This window comes from Lipomyces chichibuensis, assembly GCF_038497645.1.
Source record: "Lipomyces chichibuensis strain CBS 12929 unplaced genomic scaffold V1513scaffold_25, whole genome shotgun sequence".
NCBI lineage: Eukaryota > Fungi > Ascomycota > Lipomycetes > Lipomycetales > Lipomycetaceae > Lipomyces > Lipomyces chichibuensis.
The window spans coordinates 63,259-83,884 of NW_027117477.1; the positions used below are offsets into that span (position 1 = coordinate 63,259).

General features: G+C 46.2%; 7 protein-coding genes across 7 annotated transcripts; 4 read left to right on the top strand and 3 right to left on the bottom strand.

Moving 5' to 3' along the window:
- Positions 1-1,787: 1,787 nt before the first annotated feature.
- Positions 1,788-5,366, top strand: V1513DRAFT_426252 (glycosyl transferase family 41-domain-containing protein; the record flags this gene model as incomplete). Its single annotated transcript, XM_066896158.1, has 3 exons — positions 1,788-2,099; positions 2,201-2,262; positions 2,327-5,366. The coding sequence occupies 3 exons, from the start codon at positions 1,788-1,790 to the stop codon at positions 5,364-5,366; spliced, it is 3,414 nt and encodes a 1,137-aa protein (XP_066752528.1).
- A 437-nt stretch (positions 5,367-5,803) lies between these two features.
- On the top strand, positions 5,804-6,549 carry V1513DRAFT_381697 (HIT-like domain-containing protein; the record flags this gene model as incomplete). Its single annotated transcript, XM_066895081.1, has 2 exons — positions 5,804-6,182; positions 6,287-6,549. The coding sequence occupies 2 exons, from the start codon at positions 5,804-5,806 to the stop codon at positions 6,547-6,549; spliced, it is 642 nt and encodes a 213-aa protein (XP_066752529.1).
- A 559-nt stretch (positions 6,550-7,108) lies between these two features.
- V1513DRAFT_426254 (cyclin-like protein) lies at positions 7,109-8,736 on the bottom strand (the record flags this gene model as incomplete). Its single annotated transcript, XM_066896159.1, has 3 exons — positions 7,109-7,215; positions 7,262-7,403; positions 7,459-8,736. 3 exons carry the CDS (start codon positions 8,734-8,736, stop codon positions 7,109-7,111), a joined length of 1,527 nt encoding a protein of 508 aa, XP_066752530.1.
- Positions 8,737-9,566: 830 nt separating this feature from the next.
- V1513DRAFT_448037 (S-adenosyl-L-methionine-dependent methyltransferase) lies at positions 9,567-11,639 on the top strand. Its single transcript, XM_066898475.1, has 7 exons — positions 9,567-9,792; positions 9,848-10,007; positions 10,063-10,374; positions 10,428-10,547; positions 10,597-10,867; positions 10,926-11,131; positions 11,186-11,639. Exons 1-7 carry the CDS (start codon positions 9,676-9,678, stop codon positions 11,338-11,340), a joined length of 1,341 nt encoding a protein of 446 aa, XP_066752531.1. The 5' UTR covers positions 9,567-9,675; the 3' UTR covers positions 11,341-11,639.
- Positions 11,640-11,720: 81 nt separating this feature from the next.
- On the top strand, positions 11,721-13,326 carry V1513DRAFT_417119 (Thiolase, N-terminal domain-containing protein). Its single transcript, XM_066895860.1, has 2 exons — positions 11,721-12,904; positions 12,959-13,326. The coding sequence occupies exons 1-2, from the start codon at positions 11,888-11,890 to the stop codon at positions 13,190-13,192; spliced, it is 1,251 nt and encodes a 416-aa protein (XP_066752532.1). The 5' UTR covers positions 11,721-11,887; the 3' UTR covers positions 13,193-13,326.
- V1513DRAFT_448047 (uncharacterized protein) lies at positions 13,215-14,466 on the bottom strand. The gene is made up of 6 exons (XM_066898476.1): positions 14,317-14,466; positions 14,134-14,234; positions 13,964-14,077; positions 13,875-13,904; positions 13,761-13,815; positions 13,215-13,705 (listed from the first exon to the last, which is right to left on the bottom strand). The coding sequence occupies exons 1-6, from the start codon at positions 14,342-14,344 to the stop codon at positions 13,563-13,565; spliced, it is 471 nt and encodes a 156-aa protein (XP_066752533.1). The 5' UTR covers positions 14,345-14,466; the 3' UTR covers positions 13,215-13,562.
- Positions 14,467-14,887: 421 nt separating this feature from the next.
- V1513DRAFT_459435 (uncharacterized protein) lies at positions 14,888-20,596 on the bottom strand (the record flags this gene model as incomplete). The annotated part of the gene is made up of 9 exons (XM_066899761.1): positions 14,888-15,249; positions 15,300-15,849; positions 15,905-19,516; positions 19,565-19,788; positions 19,843-19,893; positions 19,945-20,149; positions 20,201-20,325; positions 20,383-20,455; positions 20,516-20,596. 9 exons carry the CDS (start codon positions 20,594-20,596, stop codon positions 14,888-14,890), a joined length of 5,283 nt encoding a protein of 1,760 aa, XP_066752534.1.
- Positions 20,597-20,626: the final 30 nt, after the last annotated feature.

Genomic DNA, 20,626 nt, shown 5'->3' on the forward strand with positions numbered 1-20,626 from the left:
TATTTCTACTTCCATTTCTAGCCGATGATCAATCATCATCAACTTTTTGGTTTTGTGACCTTTTCGCTTGGTTAAAATAGTTTGACATGTTTGACTGACATTGGCACTATTTTGAGTCGCCGACGAAGACCCCTTTTCTTTTTTCTCAACAAACTGCGTCAGCCGCAATAGTGACACCATAATGATTAATAATAATTGATAAATGATAATAATAATGTGGGGGAATTCGCACGCGGCCGAATGATGGTGGCGTACATCAAACAGTCGCCAGTCCGTCACTAATGCAGCCGCGGCAAAGTCACCTGGACGCTTTAATGCCGCGTTGCGGGTTTCTGCTTTTTTGCAACAAATTGCCTGATGCATACTTAGCATCATTTGCATCATGCCATATTTGATTTCCAACCAAGGGCCCCTGAATACTAAGACGCTAGATATTATTATTATTATTATTATTATTATTCTACAAGGTACCTAATCCAGTCAGCCAGCCTTTCCACATTGAGTCACAATACCCTTAGACTCAGCATGTTGTTTTCAGCGTATTGCCCGGTGCCAGCAATCTGGTATTTATCGCTTAGCCAAAACTGAATCGAAATTCACAAAAACACGAATTTCTGTGACCAACTTACGATACAAAACTGTCAGCGCCCCCAAAAAAAAGACAATATGGGCCACAAGCTATCAATCAACGTGTCCCGTCAATTTCATGCCCTGGCCCTTAACGATTGAACCAAACCCTGAGATATATTGACCATAACGGGTGGTTGCATTTCGGGGGCGTCCGATAAAGCCGGGGAAATGGCGCATCTGGCTAGGGTTTTGCCCACCGGTTGATTCTCGTCCCACCCATCGGCTCAATTAGCACTAAATTGTAACTCCAGCAAAATATAATTCAAAATGGAAATGCCACTATGCCCAGTAGTCAAAGATGCTCCGACTGTCGACAAAAAAAAAGGCTTGATGTACAGAACAATACTTGTGGATCCCCATTTAAAGTAATATTCATGTTAACTAAAATTCGTTTAATTACCGTTGCTGATCCGGCTTTTATGTCTATCTGGCACATCGATCGTCACCCGTGTAATATCGCGTGGCTATTGACTCTAAAACACAACCTATTTGCACGAAACAACGCCATACTCTTTAGTACTGTACAGCCAGGTGCGAAGATTACCACAATAACGATCCACTGTTTCCGCTGCAATATGACGCAAGTACGTGCAAACGCTGTTGCAGATCGCTGCCATGTTGGGGACCCTTGGGGACCCTCGGCGACCCTCGGCGACAAGAGCTCATCATACAATAAAATCAGTATTCAATATATATCTGAATCAGTTAATTATCATCTAAATCATAAAAATTAGATTTGCGAGAAAATTGCGCTGCATTTTGCTCTGATATTTCGTAGCTTTTTTCTATAATACACAAAACTCATTGGGCCGATGAGTCTTAGTTCCAAATTAAACTCTTTAGAGAACACGCACGCGCAAGACTAACCGGCAAATCGTCTGCTCAAAATCTTTCACCACAGCTAATCAACCAAACAAAGCACATGGCTCAGTTCTAGATCCACTCTTACTCCTCCTCATCCTCATCCTCGTCGTCGTCGTCGTCGTCGTCGTCTTCTTTCATTTTTCTTTCTTCTTGCTTTGTATTACTATATTGTTTTGGGCGGATTACTGTCGTGTCAGCTCCGTAGCTCGATCACACTCCATCGCGAACTTGTCTCGAGTGCCATTTGATATCAATCACCAACCTTCCTACCTGACAATGCAGAAACCGCCAACATGACCTCCTCGACAACGCGTAAAGCCCGATTCCACCACCCTTCGTCTCCACACTTGATCCCGGCAGATAACGCGCCGACGACGAGTTCCCTGCAGCAGCTACTCGCCCATGCCCATGACCGGTACGCGGCCCACCCACATTCGACCTCACGCGAGGAACTATGGCGCGTGTTGACAAGGCTGGACGAGTGGACGACAAAAATGGTCGACCATGGCTATGTCCAGCCTCTGCAAAATGCCGCCCATCACCAGCAACAAAATCGCATCAGTAGTATACTAGAAGCCTGGCTTCTTGGTGGATGTATTGCATATGTGGGTGACTCCCTGTCCTGTTTGGAAACCTTTTGACAGTAAACAAAAGATGTTGCGTCTGGATTGGTTTTTGCTGATACAATTTTTTTTCCGACTTGAAGAGTCTGGGAGATATGCATAGGGCTATTGAATGGAACTATCGCATCCTTCGAGTCGATCCAAAGTAGGTTTTTTTTTTCCATCTCGTTACAAAAATTGTTCACGGACAACTAACAAACAACACGCAGCTATGTCGAATCAATGTCGAATCTTGCCGCAGCGCTACGTGCATTACGTCGCAACGCGGAGGCAGAAGTATGGTGGACACGCGCGGTTCATTTAAGACCGACATACTGGGACGCAGCGGATCATTTGTTCTCGCTATTATGTGCGCAACACAGATACGCCGATGCCGCGAACGTGCTCGCCTACGTCGAGCAGCATGCCGTACCGACCTCTGTCCACGCTGCAGACCTCGCCCGGTACCTTGCCATCATTCATGCAAAGGGAACATTGTTGTACGCTTTGGGGAATCATGTCGCGGCTGCGGACGCGTTCGCGAGGGTCCTTGCACTGGCCGCCGGATACGCGGATCCAGAATATGACGCCCCGGATAGTAAAGTCACACTGGGAAGGCTCATGCAGCGTGCGAGATCGACACTCTCGTCCAAGAGAAACGGGAGGTTGCTGCTTACGCCACATGAAGCGCAAGGGTGTCTTGCCGACGTGTTTGATGGAGATTTGCCGGGTATGCGTAGTATCGCGGACGCTCAGCATCGCGAGTCGATCGCCCAGACGACAGCGAATACTCTTCTCACTCTCGCAAAAATCCTGCAAGATGCCATAGCTTCCGGCGTGGCCGGTGCTGACAGCAGCAACGCTACCCATCAGGCTAGCACCGACGGCAAGACTGCGAATGCCAACACGCTCGTGCAAATAACGGGTCGCATCCCTTCCGCATTCGACGTCCTCCCACTATACTATCTCTCATTAGCATTACACCCAAGTCCAAGCACAGCAAACAATATTGGAATTTTGCTCGCATCTCTCGCACCAGCGCTGCCATTGCCAACAGAGCATTCTCTCGCATTGGAATACTACCGCTATGGTCTCTCCCTCGATTCCCGGCATCCCCACCTATACACCAACCTCGGATCTCTACTCAAAGACCAGGGCCGGCTTGTGCATGCGGTCGCGATGTACGAACGTGCTGTGGCCTGCGATCCTAATTTTGACATTGCGCTCGCGAATCTCGCCAATGCTGTGAAAGACCAGGGACGCGTGGCTGATGCCATAGGGTACTACCGTCGAGCTGTTGCTGCCAATCCTGGATTCGATGAGGCGGCGTGCGGGCTTTCAAACGCGCTTAATTCAGTGTGTGATTGGACAGGTAGAGGAAGTTGCGGCGTCGAGATTCGTGGTGTCGATACAGAAGGGAATGTGTGCTTGAACCGCACGGAAGGGTGGATGGCCCGTATTTTGACCATCATTGATACTCAGCTGAACTCTGCGCTTGCATGGGGCCGCGGTGTCATTGGCGCAGAGTATAAGAAAATAGTGAACGAGATTGTTCTTGCCTGCGAATACACTGGCATGGATGATCCTCGACTCACCCCCTGGCTAGGCGAGCTCATTGCTGCCCAGCAGAGTGACCACGATGAAGGTGCAAAGCTGATCGAGTTATTGGAAGTCGCAGCCCGTCGCGCGCGATGGCGATGGTTTAACGATCTGTACGGCGACGGTCATGCTGGGGAAAAATCGAATTATCATCGTCCTCAACTACCCGATTCATTGTCATTACCAGCTGCTCCGACCGTTCTGCCATTCCATACCTTCACGATCCCATTTACAGCCGTCCAAGTTCGCGAAATTTGTCGCCGAACGGCTCTTCGCGTTTCCGTTACGGCGATGCGGTATCCTTGGCTTCCAAAATATGTGTATCCGCCCCCTCCGCCGCCAGATCCGTACTTGAAAGTCGGCTATATCTCTTCTGACTTCAACAATCATCCTCTCTCGCACCTCATGCAGAGCGTGTTTGGTTTGCATCGACACAGTACCGGTACTTCACATCCCGTGTACGGTATTTGTTACGCAACAACCCCATCCGACGGTACAACCTACCGACAGAAAATCGAAATGGACGCAAATGAATTTGTCGACGTGTCCGCCTGGAGCACACAAGCTGTTGTCGAACGCATCGTGCACGATGGCATCCATGTTCTCGTCAACCTTAATGGTTTCACCCGCGGCGCCAGGAACGAAATTTTTGCTTGCAGACCAGCGCCGCTGTCTATCGCATTCATGGGCTTCGCAGGATCACTGGGAGCAGAGTGGTCGGACTACATACTCGCGGATAGCGTCACGATGCCACCAAGTGCGGTTCGCCGTCAACGTCCGGAGAATCGGGATCGGATCCTTCGTCATCATGAATGTATCAACCAAAACTCTTGGGCGTATTTCGAGGACGTCGTGTTTTGTAAGAATTCATTTTTCTGCTGTGACCACCGGCAGAGCGCACCAGATGCGAAAGCCGATTTGATCGAGGCCGATGATGAGGCGAGATGGAACACCGAGCTACAGAGGCGGGAGACCATGCGTGCTGATCTGTTTTCCAATCTTGCTCCCGGAACCATAATCCTTGCGAATTTTAACCAGCTGTATAAAATCGACCCATCAATATTCGTCACCTGGCTGCGCATTCTCGCCCGCGTCCCAAATGCCATCCTGTGGCTTTTGAAGTTCCCTGACCTTGGTTCGACGCATCTCCTATCGTTTGCGGAACGTTGGGCCGGCGCCGAAGTAGCCCAACGTGTGATCTTTACCGATGTGGCCGGAAAGGACACGCATTTGCTGCGGTCGCGAGTGCCTGACTTGTTCCTCGACACGCCGGAGTGTAACGCGCATACTACTGCGACGGACGTCATTTGGGCGGGCACGCCAATCCTCACGTTCCCGCGCTACGACCACAAGATGTGCAGTCGCATTGCCGCGTCTGTCGTGGTTTCGGCATCGACAGCCGGCGCATCTTTACCACAGAGACTCATCGTGACATCCGAAGCTCAGTACGAAGAACGCGCTGTTGAGATATGCTCTGCAGGCGGCACCACAGGCGAACTCCTCCGTCTACGCAAAGAGCTGTTTTTGGGAAGGAGTAAAGCTGCTATTTTTGATACGCCGCGCTGGACACGGGATATCGAGAAAGCATACTGGCTGATGTGGAACCGGTGGGTTAAAAATGGCGGCGCCGTCACGATCGGCGAGGATGAAGATCGGAATTTGTATTTATAGACCCGGGGGGCGGGGGGGGGGCGTTATTTGCTCTTTTTTTTTTTCGGATTTGTAATATTGTGATCGTGCGGTACGCTTGGTGAATAAAGTCTGGCTGGGACTTTGGTGAAATAATTTGGTTATGTTGCTCAGGTATTAGATATATTGTGTGGGGCTTGAACACGGTTTATATAAAGGAGCAGTTTTTAGTGGGTTTACTTTTTTTTGTGACCGTATGTATATATGGGAAACATTGGTATTGCAAGGGATTATTAGTATTGGGGCCTTTTGGAATTGTCTAGACTATATGTTTTACGATTTTGACTCTCTGTCACATAGCCAATGTTCATGATCCCCATCCCCCCCCAGTTAATTCACGTGCAGCGCGGCTTGCTCAATAAATCACCTCAACACCATGCATGATACTTCCAACGACACAAATCTCGAGTACGCCGAATATGACAGGGTGTATTTTCTGTGCCATAGCAGCATCAGTCCCAGTCTTTGATCCCACGTCCTCACCGTTGCCATTAGAACAAGGATCCTACCCTGCATCGTTCGAACAGCACAACGTGATTCTTTCCACGCAGTCGTACATAGCGATCCTAGACATCCAACCACTCGTCTCCTCAGCTTGTCACATTCTCCTCATCCCGCGTAGGCATTACGAACGAATATCAGATTTTCCAAAGCCCGGCGCGAACGATGACGACGACGACGACGACGGCGGCGGCGGCGGCGTGAATTCGGACTTGGGCTGGCTACTGGCCGTGCTCAGCAGCGCTCTACGCGACTCATTCCGGGATGTCACAGACTTCAATATAGTTCAGAATAACGGTATGATTATCTTTTTATTTTTGCCTTTTGAAAAGATTTTTTTTTTTTTTGGTTCCAATGAATTTAGTTGATTCATGGTGGTTTTTTTTTTCTGTCGGTTACAGGTCCAGCTGCTGGCCAGGTCGTGCCCCATGTACATACCCACATCATCGCGCGTCCGGCAATTTCGACCTCCAATGGCCCACTGCAGTCATCTACGACGATTACACACCAACGCTTGGAATATGCATCTTTAATATTCGGAAAAGGTCCTCGTTCGGATCTGGACGCCGAGGCCGCTCGCAGAACCTGTGATGTTCTTAGGACATATCTGTATCACAACTATTGGCGAAAGCATCGGCAGCGTATGGAAGGCAGTAAGCTGTAATTCGACATGCCATTTATCATCACAGTTAGCCGTGACCACGATTTGTTGATCACTAATTAATCCATATATTAAAATCTATATAAAAGACAAACGGAACACATATTTGTCGAGCGCAGTCCTAGAAAGTAGTAATGCAAATGGAAATATATACACAAAACGCGATAAGAGGTCACTAAGATGAAAACATGGAAATAATAGAGATATCAATAACGGTGCCTCCTACATATTGCAACCCACTACATAACGAGCAACCTTATAAACAAATAAATGACGATCACAGAAAGGACGAACTAAGGGACGTACGAAAACAAACGCAGAAAACACGTACACATGATGACCCAATAATAAGTAAACAATATCGCACTGAAACGAAGGATGAAAGGAATGACCAAGACGAATTACGCGCTCTCCATAGAGACTTTTTTTAAATCCAGTCACCTTTCGCGTAAAGAATTTACGCCTCTCTGGCTCACAGGCATTGGTTGTCCAGCACAACACTCCCTTATAAAACAAAATCACATAAAAACTAATCCGAAATAATCCCGAACGGTCGTGCAATTCAAGCGCTTTCCTGCTCTTCGGCTTCGTCAGAGTCGATGTCTAGGTCGGACGGTAAAGGAATCTGTTCGACACGTTTTTTGGCCCATTGACGTGCCAAAATAGACGCTACATGGGATTAGCAACTAGAACACATGGCTGATGAGCATCCTACCTTTCAAAAATCTCTTGCTGGCATATTTCTTGAAGAATGCTTCATGTTTGACGGGCTTGACGAGATAGTCGATCATAAGGTTGCATACAGGCTCAATCATTTCCTCAGTATAGCCGCCTGAGTAGTGTATCAGGTTTTTATCCTAGTAATCAATTAGAAACTAATTTGATGCAAATTATCTCAAACCGGATATATACCCATGGCGGTCGCTCGAGGATGACCCGCGCAAGATACATTGCAGTGGCCGCGACACGTGAGGGATAGTACCTCATAAACCTATGATCCAACAAGCCAATCTCCATCAAATACTTCGCAACAGTACGCGTCTGAATATCGTAATTGTCCGCTTTGGAATTTCTGCGCAAAAAGTTCATGGGATTCGGATATGACAAGTTGAAGTCTAACACCTGAAGCATAAAAGTTTCCGCTCGTAGAATTTCTTCCTCGGTATATCCACTATCGGCAACATATACAAAGTTCTGGATAGATGGAGAGAACACCTCCTCGTACTTAGCTGCAATGAACATGCCTGTAATCCCGACAAGCTGCAGTTTATCAAGAGTGACCACTCTGAGTGACAAAAAGCGATCCACAATATTGACGGCAAGGAAGAGCGTTTCCGGTAGTAGTCGGAACTTTGTGTGAACTTCAACAAGCCAATCTATGAGAATGTCTCTCATCTTCCATTGCAAGTCGCGCTGCTCATCCATATATCGCGGATTAGGCATCGTCCGGATTTCTAGCTCCTTCATATAATCGAAAATTTCATTCACATATTCCGCAACCATAGTTGGATCATCCATTTCGTCAGCGTCCAAATCATCCCAATCATGCACGGCCTCTTCGCGATTGTCGGGTTCGGTAGTGACGGCATCCTGCGATTCACTGGATACCTTCTCAACCGTATCAACTAACATTGGATCCTCATTCTCCTTATTTCCATCGGAAAACTCCTCATCAACAGTCTCATCAAGCAATGAGCTAGCCGACGATTTTGAATGTGGCTTGGCAGCTCTCTGCGCTGCCGTGGCGATGGTGATCGGCTTCAGTGGAGCGCGTCTCTTACGCGTTCCTGAGGCGACAGACGTCGAACTATTCTTCTTGATCGGAACTAAAGCTTCTTGTCCTGTAATGATTTCATTGACAGTTCTAGATGCGCGCGAACGCGAAACATTAGTTGACGTTGCTGTCTTCACAATTTTTGCTGCATGCTGCTTTACGTCCTTCTCCCCAGGCCCGGCCTCTTTATGGACGTTACTGACGTCACCGAGGGCAGCACGTTTTCGGCTTTTAATTTGCCCGCCGTTCACCTCCTTTGCTACAAGAGTAGACTGTGTGCCTTGTTCCGTGATAAGCTGTGTGTCCAGCGCAGCCGCTTTGGCACGCGTAACTCGACCATTCGCGTTAACACCTAACTTATTCTCATCGTGTCCAGCTGTGGCGGAAATCCTAGTCGAGCGTCTCTGAAAATTCATTATTAGTGACAAATATTACACCGGCATAACAATGTGCGACATGAAATGAAACTTGAGAAGTGGCCAGAGATTTTCATCAGATCGTCATGTCCGAGAGGCTAAACAAACCTCAAACCAAGGCATTACCAATATTAATCAAATGACACGTACAGTAGTGGCCATTTTTAGAAATCCAATAATTTCAGAAATGCTGCCTAAAATCTAGGACGAAGGAGTGCAATGACCGACTGCTCCGAATCGAGAATAGACGCGGATGCCTGCGACGAGAAGAAAGAACATTAGCACATCCTGCAAAGCATCTAACCATATTTTGTAATGCATCCATAATGACTTCCAGATCAGAGAACCCAATAACCTGGAATCAAAGGAAATATCAAAGTTAATGTCTTTTTTCCTCTGCCATCCAGATCGTTGACGGGTCGCATACCAAGATATAGCGAAGATACACTCACCAAATCAACCAAAATAAATAAATTCCTTCAAGTATAATAATAGTGATAACAAATCAATAGTGCTCAATAAAACCGATTCATTGAAACGGCTTGTGTATTGTTACTGTGGATAGTAAGGTTCGTAGCGGAATAGCAAAATCTGTCGACCGCTTGAAGTATGCGAGGAATCTACCATGCCCACTCGGTATGTTTGTGTACCCGCCCTAACGTCGCCATGCCAATGGGTTATATTTACTCGAAGCCTGATTGGGATAGCCCTTGACCCCAAGTCGCGTCGCCTGAGTACTAGTTAGTCCGTGCGCGTAACCCTAAGCACAGATATAGTCACGTGAAATATGTAAACCTTAATTTCATTCTAGTTAGAATTTTTGAGATTCACTAGCAATAATATTCTACCTAAGCTATGCTCGGGAGATCAATACAGATAATACTTCCAAGTAGTAAATTCGAGTCTCCGTAATTTTTTTGGTAGTGGAGGATTTTGTTTATGACGCAATATCTGATACTGCTTGCTCAAAAGCACGAGTCATTCCGCAAGGCAGAACTTGAGGCTCTCGCGGAACTTGAACATGTCTCGGTAGACTTGAGCAGCCATGATGACAATGTACGTATATCACTGGCTGCACTTATGACTAAATTACTAATTATTATATTGATAGGTACCTTTGCTATATGTGACCTTAGATTGTGAAGAAGATGCTCGAAAATTAATACGAAGATCAATCTTGGCCCGGTCAATTTTTGAGATCTGGGGAAGAGGAAATTCGTTAAACACGCTTCATGAAGACGTGAAGCAGAGGACAAGACACCTATGGCAAAGTAAGCTAATTTCATGGACGTGGTCTCCAAGGATATGCAAACTAAGTGCCCTTAGAATATAAGCACGTTTCTTTCAAGTTCGACATCATCAGTTATCAGGGGTCACGAACAAAAGAAGAGCAGCGAGAAATTATCGAGTCATTCTCATATGTTGACTTCGATGGTCCTATCAGAATGAGAAACCCAGAAGAAATATTTACGATTATCGAGGAGTATACGTGTACGACAGACTTTGTACCAAGGAACGAAAGTCGAGAGTTAAACGATATTTGTTTTGGAAGGTTCATTGCAAGCAGTCAACGGGATATAATAGATCAGTATGATCTGAAGAAGAGGAAGTATATTGGAACGACATCTTTTGACGCAGGTTTGTAAATGCTACAACATGTTTTTCCTGCGGGATCTAATGCCGCATCATAGAGCTTGCGTTAATATCATCGAACATTGGCCTGGCAGCACCTGGAAAGATTGTCTATGACCCGTTCGCTGGAACTGGCAGTTTTCTTGTGGCCGCAAGTCATTTCGGGGCCATGGCAATTGGCATGAATCATATCAAGCAATAGCTAAACTTATACTAACTTTTCGATAGGCTCTGACATCGACGGTCGTCAAATCCGCGGCACCGCAAAATCAAATATTACTACCAATTACTCTCAGTACAATATTACAAGTCAATTCCTCGATACATTCGTATGCGACTTCACTCATAATCCTCTACGACCGTCGTTTCGATTAGATGCCATCATATGCGATCCCCCATACGGAGTTCGTGAAGGCCTTAAAGTATTAGGATCGAGGAACGCTGAGCGGTATGCCGAGAAGTTGCCCACGAGACTCGAGAACGGCGATTTGTCGCACTTGTGAGTTTCAGTAGATCACTGATGATCACATGATGGAGGTTTATTGATTAGTAATTAGACGACCGGATTATATTCCGCCTAAGAAACCTTACCATTTCGACGCATTACTGGACGACTTACTCTTTTTTGCCGCTGACCATCTTGTCGATAATGGACGCCTCTGCTGCTGGATGCCGACTGCGAACGAAGATTATGGAGAGCTACACATTCCTATGCATCCAGACATGAACTTGATCTCGAATTGCGTTCAGGAGTTCAGTAAGTGTATGTAGTCTACGTAGTCCATTGTTCAGAGCCAACGGTGCTGAGATGACATAGGGTCACGACGACTGTTGACATACACAAGACGTCCACGGGATTGTACTTCGTCGCTACGGCCAATTACTAAGAGTACCAGAATTTATAAAGAGCAATTCCGCGATAAATATTTCCGAGGTTTTTCAAAGGCAAAGGATCACGAATCCGTCGAGTAGATGGAGAAAGATTTGTCATATGTATCCGTACATAAATTGATAACAAAAGTACCCGGTACAACTAAGACGGCGCCTGAGGAATTGAATGCTAGATACTAATAGTGATCGAGAAAAATCAAAAGGAACTGTGTAATGAATACCAAGAAAGCATAAAATTACGATCCCGGTGAAGGTGTTCCGCTCAAGAGTGTAACCAACTTTATCAATAGGTGTGAGGAGATGAGGTGACGTAAACGCAGTGCATGTGAAGGAACAAAGCCTACGATGGAGTGTCATTATCAGAGTCATGTGATCTACGTCACGTGCCACTCACGTTCTTGTATGAGGCACCACCTTCGTTCCGCGGCTCAGCCTCGGCTCTGTTTTTCCTTGAGCCTTTACCTCCCGCGAACGCCTCGGCGCGACCAGCGTGTACTTCTACCCCAGATTTTAGGCCCCGTGAGATCTGGGGCAGGCAACATAAATTCTTTTACGCCCCCTCTCCCCCTTGTGCTGCTTCCCATTTTCATTCGTCATAATCGCATATTATCGCATACATTCAATCATAATGGCCGAACGACTTTCTGCCCTCGCATCTCACATCGCTCCTAACGAGGCCTCCGCGGTCTCGAAGATTACAGAGAAGCATTCTGACGACGTTGTCATCGTTGCAGCCTACCGCACGGCAATCACTAAGGGTGGTCGAGGTGGCTTCAAAGATACACCCGCCTCCGATCTTCTAGTAGGAGTCCTGACGGGACTACTGGACCGTACGAAGATAGATCCCAAGCTCATCGACGATATCGGAGTCGGCAATGTCCTAGCTCCCGGTGCCGGTGCAACCGAGTATCGTGCCGCCTCTCTAGTTGCAGGAATTCCCTACAGTACCCCTGTCTATGCTGTCAACCGACAATGCTCCTCCGGCTTGGTGGCAGTTCTTCAGGTCGCGAATGCTATTACTTCAGGAACCATTGATATCGGTATCGGCGCCGGTGTTGAGAGTATGTCTTCTCAGTACGGACCCGCTTCTGTCACAGCGTTCTCCGAGCTCCTTCAGGGACACGAAGAGGCCAAGAAGTGCCAGATTCCTATGGGTATCACATCCGAGAACGTTGCGAAGAAGTACGGTCTCACTCGCAAAGAACAGGACGAATTTGCTGCGGCGTCATATCAGAAAGCAGAGGCTGCGCAGAAGGCCGGCCGATTCAAGAGCGAGATCATCCCTCTAAAAGCTAAGATAGTTGATCCCAAGACTGAAGAGGAAAGGGAGATTTTGGTCGACAAGGACGATGGAATCAGATATGGTGTTACATCCGAAAGTTTGGCCAAAATCAAGCCAGCATTCAGCAAGACTGGTACCACGCACGCTGGTAATGCATCCCAGGTTAGCGACGGCGCGGCTGCTGTTTTACTTGCTCGACGATCGATTGCTCAGAAGCTGGGACTGCCAATTATAGGCAAATTCGTCGACGCAACCGTCGTCGGCGTTCCACCTGAGATCATGGGTATCGGTCCTGCTGTCGCTATTCCAAAGATTCTCAAACGCACTGGCCTGTCTAAAGATGATATTGACATTTACGAAATTGTGAGTTTAATTATAGACTTGGGTTTTTACCTGATAGCTAACATTGCATTGCAGAATGAGGCATTCGCGAGCCAGGCCCTGTTCTGCGTCAAGGACATCGGCATCGACATCAACAAGGTCAACCCCAACGGTGGTGCCATCGCTTTCGGTCACCCCTTGGGATGCACTGGTGCACGACAGATTGCCACTTTGTTGGCTGAGTTGAAGAGAACCGGCAAGAAGATTGGTGTTACCTCTATGTGTGTTGGAACTGGTATGGGTGCCGCGTCGGTGATTATTGCAGAATAAATGAAATTCTATGTGATGCACGATAATTTTCTGTAATATATATTCTTTTATTCGATGGAATTTTACGTCTTACTGGGTCACGGCAATAGCATTTGGCATGAAGTGACGCTTCGTCAGTCCATCATTGAAATCAAATAACTGTCCTTGTAACCACACTAGATTGGTCTCCAAATATCCAATGATCCATTACGTATAAAAGAATGATTCACTTCGCAACAAAGATGCTTGTTTAGTAAGGCTCGCAACAATTCAAGTACTAATACGAGCTCGTATAACGTTTTGCTTCTCAGTATACACATTAAGTGTAGGCTGCAATCATCGACAGCATTGTAAACGAAATCCATATAGCATTCTGTTCTTATTCCCTCTATTACCGCGGTTCTTCCGGTTCTGCTGCCGCAGATGTGCCGAGGTCAGTCAAGTTAACGGACTCACCGGTTTCACCCAGCTCCAATTCTGGGTCCTGGGGCTGAACCGCAAAGTACTTCTGGGCCCGTTTTCGTTCCAACATGCCTGTGCTACCGTGTCAGTTATCGTATTACAACGAAGCCGAGACTATAATGCGTACGTTTGTGGTAGAGGCTGGAAAGGGCTAAGGCCACAGATGCACCGATAACGTTTGCCTGGCGGCAATTAGCCGTTTCCATATAACTTCCGCACTTGAGCACAATCATATACTTACGACAATATCGACAATGTCAAACGCTCGATACTATATATAACATTTTGTAAGCCTCCGATTTTCCCCCACTTGCACCAGACCAGTCATACGGGTACAAACGACTGCACGAGCTCCGATCCGATGCCACCTAATAGTATACAAACGATAATTGTGGCGTTGATTAATCTCTTGCGGGTGGTATCCACGATCCAGTAAAACAATGTCTGTATGTACCACTTAGCGCTTTCTTTCAGACCGGGATTTATTTATTGAAACCTACTGTCAAGGTAAAGAACACAAGGAAATGTACGGGTTTGTCATGCTGCACATCAATTGGAGCAAATCCCAGATAAGCCGATAGAAGTAATAACAGCACAAAAGCTATATATGCAATATTAGCTGTAATTTCGAATGTAAGCGGCAACGACAATTGACAGCGTTCGTCTTTATCACAATTACATACCAGCCGCAAACGATTTTCGGATCCTCATGGGTCTATCGGCAGCGATCTCAGGTGTACTTCTTTACAGTAAGCCAGACCCTTGCAATTCTCAATAACTACGACTGGTTTTCTATAATGGCACAGGCTTGAACCTGATGGAGACAGCTTGGCTGCAGCCGCATTTAAGAGATAGGGTTCGGGGAGTCGCAGGCCAGCGGATGCATCCGTGTCGTCGTTGGGAGTTGCGTTGGAGCTGCAGAATGCTGCATCGGATTTCTAACCTTCCTAGCAACAGATAGTTCCGTTTAAGCACCACGATAAAATTCACTATCATTCATACACACAGACCAAGCAAATTTAGTAAAATGATACATAAAACCTCCCAAACAGTGAACATGCATGACACGCATGCGCTCCACAAATATCTAACGCAATAATATGTCTACCCGCAAAACTAAGAACATAAGGTGACAAAATACAGTAACGGACCGTCTATTCTAAATTGCTGTCGCCATTGTCATTAGCACGAAGGCTATACTATGCCTAATTCAACATGGCCTATAAATGGTGCGCCTTGTAAATATACTTATTGTCAGCAAGCATCGATACCTTTTCCAATTTTTTCGAATACCGCCTGCAGCAGATGCAAAACGTCATAATCGCCTTTGCTCACCAAAATACCCTTTGATAGCAATGGGAATAACCGTAGTAATGGCCGGTAGTTTGTGGATACCTCATTCTTGAGTTCCTTAGTAGAATTATTAGGTGACGTGCCGTGATTGGTGAGCTGTAACAATTGTGATAGAATGTAGATGAGTTCTTTTCGCTGTAGCCTTGGCGCTGGTACATGGCCCCGTAAAGGCTGGTCTGCGGCAAACCGGTGCAAAATCAAGGCGCAACGAAGAAGAAGATACGGTAATGTGGCTTCAGCTAGTCTGCGTCGTTCTGGAGAGTCTAGAGTATACATTAGCCAGGCGTGCGAAAACCTAGGAGATTAGACCTACCATTTTCTTTAATGGTGGACAATGAAAACAAACTGCCAAAACAAACGTAGCTCATATTCTGTCTCGGTAACACATTCAATGTCTCGGTGCTTCCAAGGAGAGGCTCGCTAAATATTTCGACCAGTCGGTTGTTGATATCCTTGCCCTTGTCTTCTGACACACCAATGACGAGGTACAAAAACGAGCAATTAAATAGAGTACAGATATAGTGCTCAATTATTTTATCTGGTAGGTCCTTGTCTCCGAGACATGGAATGATAAGTTTCTCCAATTTCTGATATGCAACAATATCAAACTGCTCGTCCTCAGACGTGCTTGATCCGACGGTAGTCGAATTCGACATCACAATCGCTGTCGTACAAACCGTGATTTGTGTCCATATCGCAATCTTCTGATCTACATCCACCTTGAAGGAATCCTCAAGCTCAGGAATCGTCAGTTCGACGATTCCAATGAAGACATTTGATGCTAGCATCCAGAGTGTAAGGCCATCCTCCGAGCTGGCATACGCTGGACAATTATACTTCTCTTGGATCGGAAAGGCCAACATCTAACTATACTTTAACCACGGAAACGTATTGTAACACAATATATACCCGACATACCTTTAGAGCGAAAGCCAACGATCCATCGGCGAACAAAGTTCGATCAGACAGATTTGCTTTGAATACTTTGAGAACTAGGTCGAAACACTGGACCGAAATCGCGATGTATGTCGGCTTCTTAGACTTCCCTGTTGTTCGAACTGGCAAGTTGCCCAAGATATCCTCGCGATATGCAAAACTACTGAACTCGCTGTATGTTCTGAGAACCAACGACGCGGAGCCTATCACCTTCGTATTTATGCCCTTCACTACTTCCATGATCGCGGATTGAAGAGGCGTAAGATAATCCATATCTGAAAAATACGGTGGTAGTTCGGGAAAGAGTAAACAGTTTCGCATTATAGAGAGCATCCTCTCAATCTTGTCCACAGTTATATTGCTCTCCATTAGCGCATAAAGAGACTTGAATGAATTAACATAGGCTGTCAGGGAATCCTGAGTCATCACTCCGGTATTGTTTTTTTCCGACTCAATGATGATTTGCTCTTGTGACGACCACAGCTTCCATGTCTCATAAATGGATTCCGATGGTAAATCTGACTTGGACTCATCGATACTCTGCAGAATGTCGGTCACTGCCTTGAAAACCGATACGATAATCTCTGATCGGCCAATCGATATCAAGTTTTGTAAATACCTCACCAATGTATTCCAAAGGGACGTGAAATCAGGTTGCTTCAAAAATGCATAGAAGAACGTGGAGTACAGTCTGCTTAATCCAGACAATATAAGCGCCATGGTCTCGGACCACTGCTTTCGCTCGGCCTCACGCACCTGCATGAATGCCTTATCCACAAACTCAATCGGGATTTCCGGTGGCGGGCGAACCTCCATGACGGCGTAAATCACAATCCATAAGCAAGCACTCCACGAATTGACGCCTAATAAATGTCCATAGCTGTCAAATATCCGGAACAAAATTTGAATTGCGCCATTGCGAACTTCAGGTCGAGAGTCCGCACATATGACGGTTAGCCGGAGAAGTAATATTAACCATACCGAGCTTGTTGAATCTTGAAGATTGCCGCTTTTTGCCATAGTGACCAGATCGTCACGAGACCTCAATGACTCACTAAGATCGGAGCTCAAATTGCTGTCTGTGAGTTTCGACCGTAAGAAATCAGACACCGTCCAAAAGAATGTTATTGTTGTGAACGAGATGTTTAGATCGTCCTGTTGATGACAGAAATAGTACAGCAGGTCAATCAAATCGATGAAGCACTCCTGTGGCATCGACGCCAGAAAATCGTTGCAAATTAGCTGCAATGACCCGAAGGCTGCTTTCACTAACTTTGTAATTTTCTCGCCCTCTGCCTTTGTCCCTTGATTTGGTCTACTATTTGAAACGGCAGCGTGAATTTGGACGTCCTTCGGTATCCGAGTAGTCGGAAGCAAGCTTCCGTGGTGATGCATAGCAAAAAAACTTGTAATAATGCTAAACACTGTCTCCCAACCATTCGTGAGGGAGCTGCCGGTGCGATCCAGAATATCATTCAAAGTGGTCAAAGCCGTACAATGAATTTCCGCTTCTGCCAACTTTGTGCTCAATTCCAGTTCCGGCGACGGTACACCTTGTCGAATTATGGAGTACATCTGATCTTCTAAAGCAATCAGGCATCGCGTTTGTATTGTATCCAAACCTTCCGGAGTGAGCTCATTTGATGCCTCAACCACAACAAGATAAATAGTGGAGTCAAGTACTTCAGCTGCCCGCATGCGAATTGATGGATCAATATCTCTACTACCGGCTACTTCAATAAAGTACTTCACAAATGCGTCCCACCCACTAGCCTCCGGAGAGGAAAAGACAAGACGACTTATGTTAATTTCCGCAATCTCACCCAGCTTTATCAAGGCGAAGAGTGGATCTCCATATGTCAATTTAGCCTGACTGAAACTGCTTTGTCGCGTCGGAGTTGGCCTGAAGTCTAGTTCTGCTCCATCCTGTGACCGACTAGACACGGGCGACGGGGGCCCATTAGAGCTTGTTCCCTTCTCTCCCTGTTTCAAATTAATCGTCGAGGCAGAAACTTTGCAGAGAGCATTGATGAGATCTAGGAACGAGTCGTCGGGAAAATCTTTGGTACAGTCCAACAGTTTCTTGACAGCGTTATCAACAGCATTCGTTTCCGCGGCTAAGCTACCATTCACATTATCTCCGTTCCCATGGGATACGGGCACAGAACTTGTAGACACCCCGTCGCCTTTATTCGACGAGGAAACGGCCATCGCGCGGCCATACGAGGGTCGTCTACCATTGGAATGCAAGACAACGTCTGCCTGTTGAAGAGTCTCAATGATTATACTCCAGCTCGATTTTAGAGTTGGTCCTAGAGCGATTGCGAGGTTCAGCAACGCACGAAGGCAAAGAAGATTCCGGACATGAAGCATTCCAACAAGGCCGTCGCCACTACTCGCAGACTCCCGTCCTGTAACTAATGTTTCGCTCAAAATACCAATGGATGTGTTAAACAGACCACCTTGCCGTTCAGGATTTGGTGATGTAACACCAGACTGACTTCCCGTAAAAATCTGTGATGGGACTGCCACCTTTCCCAGTGTCGTCAAGAATGCATCACGCGGCGTCACCAACTGCAACAAACCTGCTGATTGGGTGAATTTCTGGAAGGATCGTACAAGGTTATGATACAAATCGGAATCTAGGTTTGAATATAGGAAAGTGGAAAAAGCAGCCAGCAAAGGCGGCCAGCAATCTCGTACTATATTCGCAGTCACTTGAACTTCTGGTAGTAATGGATGAGACTCAAGAGTCAACGGATTGATTGGGGCGCCACGGTATCTGATGGCGCGTCGTTTAGATGATGCCTTCACCGGCGGTGTTAAGTCTTTTGTTGCGTTAGAATCCACATCGCTCGCAATATTGCCTTTCCCGTCATCTTCCACGACTTGCCGGGATGCCTTCTTCTTCAAGGTTGAATTTGTCTCTGATAAAGACAATGGGAGCAAAAACCGAGTCATTCCATCTGCAAGTGAATTGATGCAATTCAACGCTAAATAATACAGGTACGACTCTGGAAGCGCCGGTGGGTCGCTCTTATCAAGCTGGTCAATACATAAAACACGGACTGATGAGGTCTGTACGGATAATCCGACATTGTCACTCATTATTCCGACGGCGCCACTTAACAAACCTCCCACAATTTTCGACGCATCAGCTGGCAATTGATCCATGGTCCCGTCCTTTGATGTGAACAATGAGGTTGATGAACGTCGAAGCCCGATGATTGCAGGTTTCTCAGCACTCAGCTTGTTAACAGCAGTAACCAACGACCGGAGTACGTTTTGTCGGCCTTCCAGATTGTCATATTCTGTATAAAACTTCCGCACTAATGCATACTCCGCGAAAACCCCTTGGAAAACTTCCATAGCTAGTACTCTCTTCCAGTATGGCGCGAAATCAGCATCGAGAGTATGCGTCAGGAGCGTTAGGGCAACTTCACATTCCACAGGTAGAATTGCTAGATGCCGTCGCAGTATAAGATAGAGAACACGAATCACTCTGACTATAATCGAGAATTCTCTGCGTTCGGAAAGCGATCTTAAGATATAAGGAAATACATAGGTACGTAAAATGTATGTTTGTTCAGGATGCTGTAATTATTAGCACACAATAGCTGCCAGCAATATTCAATGACATACCGAATTGAACATACTAGAGTGATTGGAAATTATACTCTCAATAAGTTCGAGTCCAAATGTTTCAGAAATTTGATTCACTTTCAAAAACTTCGGCTTGTTTCCTTCCGTCAAAAAGCATATGTCCTCAAACACCCGGAAAGCATCGTAAGCGGCCGGTCTAACGATCACATGCGACTTCCCATCGTCTACTGGAACTTCTGCCACCGTGGCTACATCAGTCTGCACTAAATTAAAGACCATTAGCTTAGTTCCCTACTCAGTGTATAGTGTAAGCTTACAGTCTTCACTGATGACCTCGTCGAATACTGCAATGCTTAATTGCTGAAGAGCTGAAGATTATTAGCCTTCTATTGTATGAAATTGAATTATGTTCGACGTACTAGCTGCAGCGGTGTTGACAACAACCGCTATTTTGCTACTCTGCAATATGGAGCATATTTGAATAGTCTTGGCCAACAGGTCGCCTCGCAAACTGAAGCCATATTTCTCTATTAGAGGAGGCAGTGACTGTAATATCTTCAGCTGAATTTCTACGCCAAGATGTGTTCCTTCCGCGAACGCTTCCAACATCTGAGGCAAAATATCCTGATCGCTATTAGCGCCTACCTTGTAGCATTAATATTATGTATTGCATACCTTATTCAAGCTGCGAGTCGTGACAAGGCGTTGTATACTTTGGACAGCTATTGCACAATATTTAACATTCCGAGTAGAGCATGCAATGAGAAGTGGTGTCGCGAACGTTGGTGAATTTGACAGTTCTAATAAGGCAATGCATCAGTATGCCGTTCACATCCCAGCTCGTCCTAACAGCATACCTCTTAAAATCTCTGATTCTTGCTTCGAGGACGAAGACAATGATTTAATTTCTGATATAGATTTCTCACATGCCTTGGCATCACGGAAATTAGCAGCCTCGCCCGAAAGTTCGCGCAATCCAGGTTGACTCACCTGCCGCAGATCTGTGTTACGGCGCTTAGTCTCTGATAACAGATTGGTCAGGTCTGCTGTCAGTAGCGCTATTGATCCCATGGCGATTGTTGATCGACAAAGATGTAGAAC